The sequence below is a fragment of the Oppia nitens genome, unplaced genomic scaffold (assembly GCF_028296485.1).
Source record: "Oppia nitens isolate AA-2021 unplaced genomic scaffold, nextdenovo-longstitch-racon4-pilon3 scaffold19_pilon_pilon_pilon, whole genome shotgun sequence".
NCBI classification, from domain to species: domain Eukaryota; kingdom Metazoa; phylum Arthropoda; class Arachnida; order Sarcoptiformes; family Oppiidae; genus Oppia; species Oppia nitens.
The window spans coordinates 271,820-289,814 of NW_026533198.1; the positions used below are offsets into that span (position 1 = coordinate 271,820).

The 17,995-nt window shown below is 21.6% G+C and overlaps 1 protein-coding gene and 1 long non-coding RNA gene across 2 annotated transcripts; both read left to right on the forward strand.

Annotated features, from left to right (window-relative positions):
• The first annotated feature begins 1,137 nt into the window (after positions 1-1,137).
• On the forward strand, positions 1,138-2,202 carry LOC128966076 (uncharacterized). Its single transcript, XR_008484698.1, has 4 exons — positions 1,138-1,184; positions 1,484-1,558; positions 1,743-1,817; positions 1,983-2,202. It is a non-coding gene; the product is annotated as an uncharacterized LOC128966076 (long non-coding RNA).
• Positions 2,203-3,642: 1,440 nt separating this feature from the next.
• Positions 3,643-11,473, forward strand: LOC128966113 (transmembrane protein 145-like; the record flags this gene model as incomplete). Its single annotated transcript, XM_054312926.1, has 14 exons — positions 3,643-3,680; positions 6,166-6,256; positions 6,582-6,656; positions 6,778-6,852; positions 6,960-7,184; positions 7,288-7,369; positions 7,480-7,551; positions 7,671-7,736; positions 7,848-7,931; positions 8,075-8,247; positions 8,765-8,937; positions 10,731-10,851; positions 11,044-11,088; positions 11,213-11,473. Coding segments are annotated over 14 exons (1,581 nt in total), but the record flags the coding sequence as incomplete, so codon positions are not given.
• Between the last annotated feature and the right edge of the window lie 6,522 nt (positions 11,474-17,995).

Below are 17,995 nucleotides of genomic sequence, written 5' to 3' on the forward strand. Positions count from 1 at the left end.
TATTTTTAATTAAGTAAATCTAGTTTTACAGTAAATGTATAAATATCATAGGACTTGTACTATCAATAATACAGTATATTACACTATTTACATATAAGTATATTATGTAACAGTATATTATATGATAAAATATAATATTTGAAAAATATATTAATAATAAAAAAATATTGTTGAAATAACTGTTAATAATATATATACTGTATAACAGCATTGTTATAAAGTACTGTAAAGTATTTAATTTGTAAAATAACTAAAATAAATAAATATGATTTTAATTTAATAATTAATTGATTTTTAATTAATTCAAACTGATAAAGAAAAATTTAATCAAATAAAAATTAAAGTTAATTTATTAATTATTTTTAAAAAATGTACTTGTAAATATTAAATAGTTACAAATAAAATATGACGTCAACTTGTTTTTAGTATTAATTGTGTAAAATTATTTCATCAGAAATTTTTATCAAATAAACAATTTTTTTTTTAATATTATAAGTATAAAAATTATTTTTATTAATCTGATATATATATACAGTATATATATATATATATATATATATATATATATATATATATATTTATACTTATAATTACATTACATTAATATATTTTTACACATAATTAAATTTGCACATTATATTGTGTTAAATAATGCTGATTAAATATTTGTTATTAAATCATATATTGTATGTATTATTGCAATAGTATATAAAATTATATTTAACTACTACTACTACTAGTAGTAGTAGTAGTAGTAGTAGTAGTAGTTGTGATCTTATGTAATAACAAAACAAACTGTAAATAGACAATGATTAAATAATTAAATAAAAATTTACAATAATACTAATAATATAAGCTTGACAACAAAACACATTACTAATAATTACATATAAAAAAGATAAAAATGTTTAAAAAACAATTAATTTATTAATTCAAATTAAATTTTTAATTAATCAAAAAAATAAATAATTGATTTGCTAAATGAGTATTTTTTCAAAAAATTAAGTAATAATAATATTAATACTGTAATAATATAAATAGGTGTTTATAGACTCTATACTAACAAAATTATAAATTATTTCAAATTATTTATGAAATTATTGATAAAATTATTTTTATTAATATTATTCACAAATCAATTGATTTTGTCAAAGATTATTGAGGGAGAAATTGACACTAAAGAGGTATGAATTGAATATAATATATAATATAAATAATTATTTACTTTAAGTGATTTTTGATAATATTTTTTTTGTTAATTAGATAATAATAATTATTATTATTAGTAGTAATAGTAGTGTATATTGTTGTATTAAGTTAACTATTAATTATTAAATCATTTTAAATGATAATTATTTTTATTAAAATTAAATTATTATTTAAATATTAATAAATAACTAAATAATATTTCGTTTGTAATTTTTATTTACTATTGAATTTTAACTGTTTATTACATATATTTTTTAAAATTAATTTATACAAGAATTGGATATTTTTGACAAAATTTTGTTTCATATCACAAAACGGTATCTTTGAATACAATATATCGTATCCAAAGGTAAGTCAAAATAAAAAAAAATAACTGAAATTATTATACTATTTATAAATAGTATTTAAAATTATTAAAAAATTATATTTTTTATATTTTATATATAAATTATTTCCTATATTTATGCTGTAATTTCATTTTTTTATACAAACAAACAAACAAAACAATATCTAATTATTTTATATGTCTATAGAGTTATGGACCGCAAAATATATTACTATATTTTGACTCCAAAACCCAGTGGCCAGAAGCTAATCAAACGGATAAAGTATTTACATATTATTAATATTTTTTTAAAAAAAAACAATTAATTATTTATTTAAATTTTATAACAATTATATATATATATATATTTAAGTTAGTTGTTGTTGTTGTTTAAAAAATATTTTTTTGACAATAAATATTTAATTTTTGTTGTTGTTTATATTGCTAGTCATGTGAGGATAAACATAGACTATTGGCTAACGACAACAATCAGATCATCCAATTGACCGAATACTCCAGCAAAGTTCGGGCCACTCACGCATCGGGATGTAAACTATATCGGGAACAGTACGACAACGGGACACTATGGTATCGGTGCGTACATTACCGCAAGTTTAGCACCACTAGGGAACGGTGGTGGTTCATAGCCATTGATAATTGTCAATCAACTAAGGTTATTTTTGTATTTTTTAGATAATATATAATTTTATTTTTAAATATTTATTTATCTAATAATTTTACTAATAATTATTATCAAAAAAATATTTATTTTTTTATAATTATTATTAGGGATTAAAATTACGATACAAAATTGAAATGACTAACAATTCTACTATTGATGACAGTAAATGCAAAAATGATATTTAAATTTATTGATTTAACTAACATATATATATATATATTCAATTAATAAATAAATATTATAATAATACTAATAATGATGAGAATTTAATATCAATATTTACACCAAATTAATGATAATTTTCAATATAAATATAAATACAGTATATATGATGTAATTTTTATTGTAATTTATTGTAAATAAATAAACTTTTTTAATGTTTTTAAATATATTAAATATAAATGGAATCCAGGGTGAATTTTTATAATATTTATTTATGTATTGATTATTTATTAACAGAAAATTATTGTTGAAATTATTTTTTTTCAAAAAATAAAATATAATATCTGAAAAATATTGAATATTCAGTAATATAAAAGCATTGTTGATAATAATAATATTATTAGTAATATTAATAGTATTATTAATAATAATAATAATCTATTTTTATTAATTCTATTACAATATAAATAAATAAAAATTAAAGTTAATATATTGAAAATTTTAATATACAATACATCTAAATATTAAATAATTACAAATATAATATAATATGACATAAATTTGTTTTTAGTATTAAATACTTGAAGAAAATTATTTCAATAGAATTTTTTTTTATCCTAATAAACAATTATTATATTATAAAAATCAACTAATTTTCATTAATTTGATACATATGTATATACAATATATATATATATATTATATTACTGTATTAGTTACATAATTTTTTGCACAAATATTTTAATTATTTTGATTAAATGATTGTTGATTGAGTGATACAGTATTATTACAATAGTAAAGTATAAATTACATATAATTAGTAGAACATAACTAATTGTATAACTAAATAAACAAAACAAAAATAAGTCAAATGATTAAATAAAAAAATCAAATTTTAATACAATTATATATATGTGATAAAAGTGATAAAATGTTTAAAACTTAATTAAATAAAGATTTACTAAATTATAAATATAATTTAAAATAATACTAAAAAATAATAATAATTAATAAAATAAATTAATTAAAAAAAATAATAATATAATAATAATAATAATAATAAATTGGTGTTTAGTTTCTAACTAACTTAAACAAAAAGTAATGAATTGTTTAAAGTTATTTAATAAATTATTGTTTATTAATTTGTTATTAATATTAAATCAATTGATTTTGTCAAAAACATTAAATCAAAATGTTTTTAATGGACAAATTGACACCAATGAAGTATGAATTAAATTTAATAAAATTATATAAAATATTAAAAATTAAAATTATTATTAATAATAATCAATTAATTTTTCTAATTATTTTTAAATGGTTCACAATATCATATAAGTATTTTTAAAAAATATTTTATTTTCACAATTAGATCATTTAATATATTATTATTATTTAAAATAATTAATTAATTAATCTATTTGTTTGTTTATAATTTATTTACCTTTTTTTCATTTTATGGTATATTATTATTTTATGTAAAAAATATATATTAATTAATTACAAGAATTGGTATTTTCTCAAAAAAGTTTGTCTATTATCTGAAGATATGGTCTTTCGATACGATATATGGTATCCAAAGTTAAGTTAAAAATATTAAAAATAATAATTTCAATTGAATTATAATTTTATTTTGTTTTTAAGTCATATTTTTAATTATAAGTTTAATTATAATTTTATATTCAATTTTGTGTATGTATTGTACTGTAATAGAGTTATGGACAGCAAAACATATTATTATATTTTGATGACAACTCCCAAACCCTTGGGCCAGAAGCTAATCAAACAGATATTTATAAATTTTGTTTTTTTAATAAAAATTATTATTATATTAATATTATATTTTTTAAAGTTAATTTATAATAAAATATTATTGTTTTTGTTATTAAACAAAACATAGTCATGTGAAACATAAGCTATTATTGGACAACAATAACAATTTGGTAATCAATTTGACCGAATACTCGGAATCGGCATTTCCGACGGCCAGTCAAGTCCTGCCAGCCGACAACATCGGCAACCAATGGTATCGATCCATATATATGCAAAAGTTTAGCATCAATAGGAAAGGATGGTGGTCAATTGCATTTGACAATTGTGAATCAACCAAGGTAATACATTATTTGATATAATTTAGATTATTATATAATATTTATTTTGTTGATAATAATAATTATAATTAAATAAGTTTTTTTTAAATTAGGGATTGCGATTGCAATATACTATTGGAATAACTAGCCAGGGTGAAAATAAATGCAAATAATAATGTCAAATGTTTGATTAATAAATTTAAAAAAAAAAAATTTTTAAAAGTAAATATAATAATAATGAGAAATTTATATTTTAATATTATATTTAGTAATTAATGATATATATACTGTATATGACGCATATATATATATATCTTTTTATTATAAAACATTAATCATATAATAAATTTACTAAACTAACAATTTTTAATGTCTTTTATATGATATTAAGTTATATATAAATTTTTATAAATGTAGACAATTTTTTTCATGCTATTAACCAAAATAATAATAATATAATGACTCATAACTTTTTAGTTGTTTTCACAATTTTAATAAAATTTACAGTAAGTTTTTGCTTACTTTTATGGTTGAAAACACTTATCAATCACTAAACTAGTGATAATGTGAACGATAGGCCATCGTTTCGCTGATACCACTGATCAGCTTGGTCACCACATATGCACTGGTATTTTTTAGCTACCAGTGCTGTAAGCGATGCGATACCCTGCCGACCTCCCGTATCGCTTACAGCACTGGTAGCTAAAAAATACCAGTGCATATGTGGTGACCAAGCTGATCAGTGGTATCAGCGAAACGATGGCCTATCGTTCACATTATCACTAGTTTAGTGATTGATAAGTGTTTTCAACCATAAAAGTAAGCAAAAACTTACTGTAAATTTTAATAATATAATGTATTTTTTGTGTCAAATTAAATGTATACATCAATATAAATAATAATAATAATAATAATTTATCTAAATATATTAGAAAATTTATAATGACTTTATTAAATATAATTGAAATTTTATTTATAGTTATATTATTATTATTATTATTATTATTATTATTATTATTATTATTATTATTATTATTACTGAAAATAAATACTAATAAAAATAAAGCAATATATAGTTTAATAATATTACTCGTAAAAAACAGACACTTGCTAAATAGCAAAACAAATATTAATATAATTTTATAATGTTTTTATTAGAAATTGCTGAAAAAATTATTTTTATTGTTCAATGAATCATTTAAACAAAACTATCATATAATATATATATATATATATATTAATATTATAAAACAATTATATGATTTATTTCAAAAGTACACTCAAAACATAAGAGTATATGAAATTCCGTCGAAATGTTTTTAATTGAAAACCAAATATTTTATTATTATTTATATGATATATATATATATATATATATACAATAATATATAAAATATTTATATTTTTGTTATGAATTTGCCTACAATTCTGGTCTCCATAACTACTGTTAAAAAATTATTATTATTAATAGAGAATTTGCTAATAAATATTCTCTCTCTCTCTCTCTCTCAATATTCATACATAATATCAATACTAATAATTTAATTTATTAATAATTTTGTTGTTGTATTTATCTAATATTATTATTATTATTATAATCGCCGTAATTACAAAACAATGTCCCTATTATTATTACTAATATTATTATATTTTGTTATACAAAAATATTTATAGTCAACTATGTATTATAATTATCAAAAGCTATCAATAATTTTGTTGTTTATAAAATTATTATTATTAAAACAATTGATTTTGGCTAAGCTTATTGAGGGCGAAATAGACACCAAAGAGGTATTAATATATATATATATCTATAATATTATTAATACAATATGATATACATACGTATGTCTAATTTTTTTTAATATATATATTAATATATAATTTTAATAATTATTGTCATAATATTTATATAAATATAATTTATATAAAATGAATCATATTTAAAAAAAAAAATAATTTCTTATATTATAATTTTTTTTATTATTAATTATTTAAAATTATATGAAATGTGTAATTGTGAATCAATTATTTTGTTTTTTTTTGTAAACTAATATAATATTGATATTATTTTTTTCAAACAAAAAAATATTAAACAAATAAAAAATACGCCAAGAATTGGATATTCCTCACGAGATTCTGTTTCCTATCTCAAGACGGAGTCTTTGAATACGATATCTCATATCCAAAGGTATCAACAAATCAACAAATTTACAATTAATTGATTTTAATATATAATTATAATTAAATTTGGGGAAAAATTTGAATTCATATATATCTATTAATTAATATAAATATAATTAATTTAATAGAGTTATGCACCGCAAAACATATTACTATATTTTGACTCCAAAAATCAGTGGCCAAAAATCTATAAGAAAGATAAAGTAATTTAAATAAATAATTAATTAAGTTTTTAATTGTTAATTATTACTAAATTATATACTAATTTGATATATATATATATATATTGTTTGCTCAACAATAATAATAGTCATGCATTGAGAAACATAGCCTATTGGACAACGACAACAATCAGATAATCAATTTGACCGAATACTCGACCAACTATCGGGCCACTCACGCTTCGGGATGTAAACTATATCGGGAACAGTACGACAACGGAACACTATGGTATCGGTGCATACATTTCCGAAAGTTTAACTCGTTTAGGGAACGTTGGTGGTTCATTGCCATTGATAATTGTCAATCAACCCAGGTATATTTTTTTATATTTATATTTATTTATTTATATATAAATTTTTTGATAATAATAATAATTAATTGATTATTACTGGCATACAATTTAATTAATTAATTAGGGATTACGATTGCGCTACAAGATTAATATGACCAACAAAGTTGATGATGGTTGGCTGAAAAATTTTTCAGCCGATGAATTTTGTAATTAAATATTAATTTTTATAATATTTTTTATATATATATAATTATTTAAATTCACAAATAATTAATTTGATTTTTAAAAAAAAAATTATTTATTGTTATCAATACAGATATACTGCATACGGATCTGATTTATACTGTATTATATTACGCCCTATTCATAGCCTCATGTTTTGAAGCCTGTATTTATTTATTTTATTTTTTGATACATATTTTTCAATAATAATAATAATTATTATTTATAGTCATAATAGTCATAAATATTTAATTAAATAAATTTTTCCTACAATTTTATTTTTAGATGCACTGGTTTCCAGACACTTGTATCACATAACGTATAAAATGTATTTAGTATCCGTATTAACAGGTATTTTATTTAATTAATTAAAAAAAAATTCTGGTATCTATTATATTAAACTAATATATATTTTTATGTAAATTTTTTTTTATAAATAATAATTAATTTATAATCATCTAGAATGCATTGGTATAACATTGTTATGTATTTATTATGGTATATATGCTCAAAAAGGCTATTCAGATAATGCATTGAAATTGTTTGGTAAATATAATTTTATTTTCTATTTTGTTTTACTTTAAAAAAAATTTTATTCCCAAAATAGTTAACTAATAGTTTTGTATTTCTAATTTATTATTTAATTTTTTTGTTGAAAAAAATACAACAATTTTTTGACGGACGGACAGGCCGTAGCTGTGAAGCCATATCGACAATAGTATTCCTGTTATTGTTGATACTATTGGCTAAAGGTTTTACAGTGACCCGGGCCCGGCTCAAGATGAGCACATCCATCAAAATCGGTGTCTTTATGACACTCTATATCATTACTTATGGCATACTATTCTTCTATGAACAGGCGGTAAGAATAATTGATATATTAAAAAAATAAATAACATTACAATCAAAAATATATGATTAACTAACTATTTAAAAAAACACAACTAAATTGTTTTGAAACAATATAATTATAATATACATATACTAAAATATATTTACATAATATAAAAACTTTTTTTTAGAAAATTTTTTTATTTATTAATTTATTATTATTATTTTTCTCTCAAATCTTTTAAGCAGTAGTTGTTTTGTTGTTATTTGTTTTTTTTTTAATTTAAACTTTTTTAAAAAAATGTATAACACTTTTGTGCAAATTATATATTTATATATTATATTATATAATACTAATGATTGTTATCTTTATTTGTTTTTTTTCTCTCTCTCTCTCTCTTTCTCTTTCTTATTATTAATGATTACCCACAACAACAACAACAATGACAACAATACCATTACCACCACCACAACCACTACCACCATCACCAACAACAACAACCACAACAACAATTGGTATGTTTGCTAATCATGCCAATCATCACCAGTACTTTGATCCGGGAGAAGTACTCTATCTGTATGAAAGTCCATTCGGTTATGGGCTCATTGCCCTTCGTCTGGTTGGTTGGGGTTGGTTTGTCTACGCCATTGTCTTCACACTAATACGTTATCCACAGAAATCTTCATTCTTCACGCGATTATTCCTAATGTATAGCGTCTGGTAAGTGGTCTCATGTCTGGATGTCTTGTCTCACAAACCTATTATTTCTTTATCTTATTCTTCTTCTTTCTTTCGTCTCTCTCTCTCTCTCTCTCTCTCTCTCTCTCTCTCTCTCTCTCTCTCTCTCTTCAAACTAATGGATAGATTTTTATTTTTTTAGTTTTGTTTTTAATTTCTTTTTCTTTTCTCTCTCTCTCTCTCTCTCTCTCTCTCTCTCTCTCTCTCTCTCTCTCACTGTGTCTATCAACAAAAAAAAACACTGAGAGTTCAACTATCTATTAAACTTTAAAAAATTTATTTATATATATATTCAAGTATTTTATTTGTAATTTTGTTATTTTGTTTTTATTTTATATTTTAATTTTCTTGTTGTTGTTGTCGGAGTAACTCTTCTGCAACAACTATTCTGGAGAAAAAAAAGACTAATAATAATAATAATGAAAATAAAAATTGTCTGAGAATTCATGTCTGACTTCTCTCTTTGTGTTCTTCTTTTTGTTTTGTTTCTGAAAGTGAGTTCACGACTGTCTGAGAGAGAGAGAGAGAGAGAGAGAGAGAGAGAGAGAGAGAGAGAGAGAGAGAGAGAGAGAGAGAGAGAGAGAGAGAGAGAGAGAGAGAGTAAAGAGTTTAGTATTTGTGAAAAAAATAATTTTTGTTTTTATTTTTTTTTCTGTCGGTTCCTGTTTTGTTTGTTTTTTTTATTGGGGAGTCGGTTGTTGTGTTGGTAGTAATAGTAGTAGTAGTAGTGGTAATATGTGGTAATATTGGCATTTAACTAGTGGTGGTGACCTTGTTGTTATGTTAGGCCAGTTGTGTTCTAACTGGGGGGTAGGGGTAGGGTATAGTAGGTAGGTCTATGGCAATCATATTATATATAATACCATTACATCCATAGATACAGTATATATCCATTGTCAGCAACAGTACATAATTATATCACTTTTCACTCTCTCAACAGGTTTTGCAACTCTTTTTTTTTTGTTTTTATTTTTTCATTTAAACAGTCTATACATTTAATCTCTCTCTCTCTCTCTCTCTCTCTCTCTCTCTCTCTCTCTCTCTCTCTCTCTCTCTGTTTCAATCTTAACTGACATCCGATTGAATATACAATAATTCTGTTGCCGAGCACTGTAAAAGAAAAATGAAAAATAAAAAATTATTTTTTTTCAAAAATTCATAATATATTTGAATATATAAGTTATATATAAGACAAAAATGGTATTAAAAAATAAGTAGAATTAATACACTATTTTTTGGAGAGACGCTAGACTCATAAATATTATTATTATTATTTTTATTATCAGTTAATATTCAAGAATCACTTAATATATATATATATATATATATATATATATATTATAATAAATTATTATATACTTACTGTATATTCATTTAAAAATGTATTTTTAAATATACTGTAAATATATTTATTACAATATATATGATAATATATAAATTTTTATATATATATAGCGTATATCTATCAATCGCAATGACCATATTTGGATTTATTATTATTATTTTTTATAGTTATATTAATTTTTAATTTTGAAAACTTAAACAATACAGATCTTATGCAAATTGATAAAAAAAACATAAATTTGAGATTAAATCTTAAAATTCAAATAATAAAACTTTTTATTCTACTATTTTTTTAATAATAATAATTATTATTTTGTTTGAATTAATTTGTTGAGAGAAACAGCTCTTCAATATACACTTCAGACAATTTCCTATATATATTAACATTAATGTAATTATTAATTTTTATATTTTTAATACTCAAATAATAGGTTTATCTCAGCACCGGTAGTCATACTGATATCGACATTTGTTGTACCGAAATGGATGCGCGAAAAGATAATAAATGCCGTTGAATTGCTCATCGCTATTGAGGCACACTTTATATTTTTTGTATGAAACAAATCTATATATATATATATATATATATATTTATTTAAATTGCTAATTGTTTTTTTTTGAAAAGTTGTTAATTAACAGCTAATTAATCATAATTTTCAACAACTATTGTATACTAATCTCTACCCTTCCTTTCTCTCTTTCTCTCTCTCTCTCTCTCTCTCTCTCTCTCTCTCTCTTTATTAGGTACTCACTCGACCCTCAGCTGCTAATCATAACTTTCCATTTCATGTGAGTGTGTTTTCGGGAGGGATTTCCTTATATATATATATATATACAATATATTATACAAACTATTATTTTTTGTTTGAAATGTTTAATATGTTTAATAAATAATATGATTTGTTGTTGTTAGGTAAGGACAACACAGATAGCGGTAATGGAAAAATCGGGTCAGACAGGTGACGGTACATTAGATCATTTCAATAATTACAAGTACGCTCCCACCCGACCCCAAACACAACAGTCCCATACAATATTTGCCATCACCACTGCCGCCAATGGATTGTCAACAGTTAATACTACTGATAATTATTCATTACATAATAATAATAATAATAATAATGCAAATAAATATGCAAACGGCAGTACTGGCCTACCAGTGGCTGATATGTAGGCCATAATATATATACAGTATATTATATGCTTTTTTACATTAATTAATAATTATACAGTAATAGTAATAATAATAATTTTTTTTAATTATTAAATTGTCATTTAGTTGTTTGTATTGTTTGATAATTAAACCAGAAAATCAACCAAACAAACAAATAAACAAAAAAAGTAATCATATGTTTTATTAATATACAGTTAAGATATATATATATATTTTTGATATGTATATAAAAATTTAAATAACTTAATTTGACAACTATATCATTGATGATTTAAGCAATGATTTAAGCAATAATACAAATACAGGTAACAATTAATCATTAATTAATCATAAAGCAGTCAAAATTCATTAATTATTTTTAAAAAATAAAGTAAAAATATAATCACTTTTTAAAATTTGATTTTATCTATTATTAAGTTTTTTTATATCATATATATTAATTATTATTATTATTATTATCATCAATGATTTATATAAATTTGTTCATCTAATGTTTAAACAGTAAATTGTTTAGTATATAAGTTATAAATATATATTGATTTTTCATAAAATATTTTTGTGTTGAATATTAAAAATTGAATAATTCAAATTTAGCAAATAAATTAAAACAAATAATGTTAAAAATATCTATATGTATTAATAGATAATTAAATCAATAAATTATAAAAAAAATAAATTAAAAACGTTTTATTATAAAATGGCCTATTTTATTATTATTACTATTATTATTAAAATAGATTAATTCATTAATATATTAAAAAAAATCATATTAGCATTACAAATTAGTCAATTGCTTGTATAATAGTAATTAACAAAACTTTATTATTGTTGGGTTACCTTTATTTTGTACTGTATTTTATCATAATTATTATCAAAAAAAAAATAATTATATACTGATATATATATAAACTTTATAAATAGCAAATTATATACTAAATACTAATAACTAGTGTATGTATGTATGTATGTATGTGTGTGTGTATGTATGTGTGTGTGTGTGTGTGTGTGTGTGTGTGTGTGTGTGTGTGTGTAAATAACCTGCAAACGACTATAGATAGAGGTTGGCATTGACAGTGACATCAATATATTTATATTTAAATCTAGAGAAGCCCTGAAGAGAGAGAGAGAGAGAGAGAGAGAGAGAGAGAGAGAGAGAGGCGAACCCTTTTCCTTTGAAAGGGTATGACATAACATAAGTTTTAAAAAAAAATATTATATATATAATAATACTAAAGAAAAAAAAATATGATGTGAAGTAACTAAACGAAACTCAAAACTATCATAATATATATACTGAAAAGTAGTCGTAATAATGATAATGCATATAAACATAATAGTTGTCGACATATACAGTATATACTGTGTATATATATATACTAAACAAAAATGTTTCAAATGTTGTGTGTGCACAGGCATTGCATAATTTTTTTGGGGAGAATTGTGGGGTACATGAGCTCCAAGAAGAGGCACCACTACTTGTAGTTGCGGTAACCCTTTACTTATAATGAGAGAGAGAGAGAGAGAGAGAGAGAGAGAGAGCAGACATACCATATTTTTATTTGACATGTAATACATAGTTATTATGAATGGGCTATAAAAATAATTACATTGCATTATAATACTGTATCCTCTTTTTTTGGTTATCTATTTATCTATCTATCTATATCTGTTTATATATCACTAAATATTTTTTTAAACATATGATATTTTGGGAATTAAAAAAAAATTATTCTCCAAGTCCTCATTAAATTGTCAATATTTTTAAATTGATTTTTTTTTGTTGAAAAAAATATAAAATCTATTTTACATAAATATTTTATTAATACTTAGTTATTAATAAAAAATTTTTGGAAAAATAAATTTTCAATAATTACCGAATATATTATTATATTCGATAATTGATGACATTATATAATTTTATTTTTATTATTAATGAAATTATAATTAAATATAATAAAAATTTTTGATTAATATAAAAAATGCAATGTTAAAATAATAATGTATTATAATAAATCTATAAATATATATATGTACATAAAATATTATAAATTTCAATTTCAATTTTTTTTTATATATATATTAATATTAAACCAAATCATAGGCCCCTTAAAAAAATATCATAGAATAGCAGCTCCAGTAGTGTGAATGACCTACTTTTCCCATTAAAAAAAAGGAGAGAAAATTTTTGTCGGGTCTAACCAATGACTCAACTCTCTCTCTCTCTCTCTCTCTCTCTCTCTCTCTCTCTCTCTCTCTCTCTCACTCACTCACTCACTCACTCACTCACTCACTCACTCACTCACTCACTCTCTCGTGAGCTATGAGTGAGTATCTGAACAATACTGGAAGGATCTGTACGTAAGATCAACAAACGGTAAGGCTTTTACACATTACATACATACACACGACTCATACATTTTCTAGTCCTTTCACTTCCCTTTTTTTCCATATGTATGTACTGTCTTTCAAATTGAAAGTGGCTTTAATCCATTGGTGACCCCCTTTTTTTGATATCGTGTCTCACACACTATACACTATATATATGTATATAACTCTTATATAACATCAATTTGCAATTCCCTACCAATTCATTCAATTCGCCCCAAATTTTATTTGTCGTTTCAAAAAACCGTATGTATGTATGTATTATAAAGGGTTCCCCCAAAATAAAAGGAGCCGTTTTTATATCAAACATAAGGTATATACTATAATATATGGTTTGAATTATGTGTAGATTTATGCCACTCACTGAACACAACACACACTTATTATCCCTTAAGAGTTTGCAACCCCTCTCTCTCACTCTCTTCTCTCTCTCAGTTTACCACTTCTTCCAGTGAACAGCCGTTATATAATAGATATATACAGAGAGAGAGAGAGAGAGAGAGAGAGAGAGAGAGAGAGAGAGAGAGAGAGATAGAAAGAGAGAGAGAGAGAGTGAGAGAGAGAGAGAGAGAGAGAGAGAGAGAGCAAGTGAGTAAAGTATGCTATACTGGGGGGACCGGGTGTTCAAACACAAGACTATAACCTTAAGATATAACCCATAGACAAGAAAAAAAGCTTTCAAAGCGGAATTTGGGTGACGTTTACACAGTGTGTATGTATAGATAGAGTAGTATAAAGAAAAAACTTTTTTAATATCAAAATCTATAGCTTTTTATATCAATATATATATACACACACACACATATATATATATATACTGTACATATATATATTGAAACCTAAATGACAATACAGATGAATGGTTTGCCCAATTTTTTTTTTGGCTGTGACCCTATCAATAATGGTTTCCTAATACAGTACAATATAGTTTGGTTTTTTATATTTAGACTATAAAATTGGTGACTGATTTACTGTATAGTTTATATATATATATCAATATATATATATATAGGCTACCGGAGCAATGAATCAATAGGGCTATGAATCTATGTCATTGCTGGCGCGCAGACATTGTTGTGTCTATAAATCATACAAAATATATTTGATATATAATGTTATATACTGTATATGATAGATGATAGACAACAATAAAAATATTTTTTAGACTAAATTTGTCTGAATTTTATTTTTTCATAAATTTTTAAATATTTTACTTATTATATCTGTATAATATAATTAATACTAAGTAATATAAAAATAACTACAAATTGATATTTAAAAAAAATTACAGTAATTTTCCAAACAATTTACAACTATATATTATATATGGAAAAGTAATAAAATTATAATACTTACAGTTTAATTAGTTAAACAACAAAATTTTGTTACAAATATCAACAAATTTGTTAGTTTAGTATTTTGATGGGTTTAATAATCATATTTTATTAATAAACTTTTAATTAAATGAAAAAAAAATATTTCATAAAATTCAAAAACTTTTTTTTTTGACAATAAATAAATATACAATAAATTCATAACAATTGATAATTATTATTATTATTGATAATTCAAAAACTATTTAATAACAATATATTTAATTAAATTATCAGTAAATATCACATATAAGTTGCTATAATTTAAAAATAAAAACTTTTTTTTAACCATCACTTGTAGTTGTATTTGTAGTGTATTTAAAAAAAAAGGATTGGTAGGTTGACTGATGGACTCACTGATGAACAGCATTTGATGGGCACAAACGGGTAGACCATCGTCTAAACCTTTGGTTGCCAAATATATAAAAAATTTAAGTCAATATATATATATATACCGTATATAAACTATTAATTGAATTTAGCAGCGCATGTGAACTGAATACGTGCTAATAATATACATATATATATTTACTACACGTCCCCAATAGGAATATTCCCATCAATGAATGAAATGCATGCAAAAAAAATAAACCCTACCATTCCATAGTTAACCGAAACATACCCTTCCCTACTACTACTACTAGTACTACTAATACTATTACATATAGTTTTGTTAAAGGTAGGTGCTTGTACTTTACTTTGGTGATTATTATTTTCATAGGATTATATATATATACAGTGCTAAACAGTGATATAATACTAGTACTGTACTATACTATCAGTTTTGTAGTCAGTTTCCATAATATTGAATTATTTACTGTATTTTTTTAAAGTATAGTTTAGTATTATTATTATTTTTATAAACTTTATTTAATAATAAATAATCAATTGAATTTTATTTTATTTATTTTTTTTAAATAAAAATAATATGATAACAGTTTATTAAAGAGATATTTCCCATTCATATAATGTTGTTATACTGTATAAATTATAATTTATAAAAAAAAATATTATTTGATACACCATTTAGCTATTAGTATTAATATTTATATTGTGCTATCAAAAATATTTAATATAATATAGATAGTTTATGTTAAAAGTTATGATAAATGTTTAATAAAAAATTAATAAATAAAATGCAATCAAATTTATAGTAATAAAACAGTTATTTTATTCATCAAATTAAATGTTAATAAAGTTACAAATATTTTTTTTTAAAAAATATGTATAGTACAGTATATTACATGTAAAAACTACAAAACAACAAATTAAAACAAAAAACATATACTATATATATATATAATATAAAGTTAAATGAATTAAAAAAAACAAAAACAAATAGCATTTATTATTTATTTATTAAAAAAACATATCATTATATTTAAAACACACACACATATAACCAGCTAATGACTTAACTCATGTCTAGAAAATTATTAATAATAATAATAACAATAATAATGATAATAATCATAACGATTATATATATATATAAACATATATATATATATAATAACATAACAACGATTTAATAGATTGTTTTTTTGAAAAAATGCATTTAACACGAAAAAAACTATATATATATATATAAATTGAAAAATTTTTGTTACATAAACAAATTAAACGTGTTAATTATGGAGGGGGTGGGGGTAATGCATGCAAAAAAATATAGTTAGTTTTACAATATATGTGTCAAATTTATAATAAATTTATATATAAATTATTAATGTATATATATATAATCAATAATTATAATAATCATTTTTTTTAATAAGCAAACAATAATAGACAAACCAAATCATTTTTAACCAAAATTATTGTTATTATATATCAATCAAAAAAAAATAAAAAAATATATCAATAATTTTCATCAATTTTTTTAAATTTTAATTTTTTTTGTTTTAATGAATTAAGTCATTAGCCGGCTGATAGCCAATTAAACTTTCACCCGAGATCTAAACTTGTTGATGATTTTCAAACGCAAAACCAACAAGTTTGAGTCTCAGGGATAGGTTAATGGCTAGAAACTAATTAAATTAATTTAATTAAATTTAATTAATTAATATAATTATAATAAATTTAACCATCAATTTTTTTTGGGGGCAAATATTTAGCATAATAATAATAACCATAATCATCATCAATGTGTGCTATTATGTGCTATTTAACTATATATATATCGATAAATGTCTAGCAACTCAATTAATACAACCAAAAAATTAAAAATAAAAATAAATTATTGTTTTTTTTTGTTGTTGTTGAATAAAATTTTTAAAAATATATCGATATAAATATCTAGCAATTCATTAAATACAACCAACAAGCAGAAAAATATATTAAATTATTAAGTTATTATTAGTTTAAAAAAAATTAAATTATATAGACAAATAACTATATTATTTTTAAACTATAATAAATTTATAACCATGGCAATTACAATTAATTAATTTAGTTAAGTTATTTATTTTGGCACTAAACCTGCATAAAATAGAAACTAATTTGTGCATGCTCATTAATTATGATTAATTTATCTACAACAAACAAATTATTAGTTGAATTAGACACACACACACATAGACATAGTGTAAATATTAATAAAATTTAATTTTATGTATAAATTATAATAAATATAACAATAAAATTTTTATATGTTATTAATATATAACATTTTTATAAACAATTATGCAAATAAAATTGCAAAAATAACAATTGAGTTAATGCAAATTCATTTATCATATTTTTTTCAATGTTAAGTGTCGGCTGA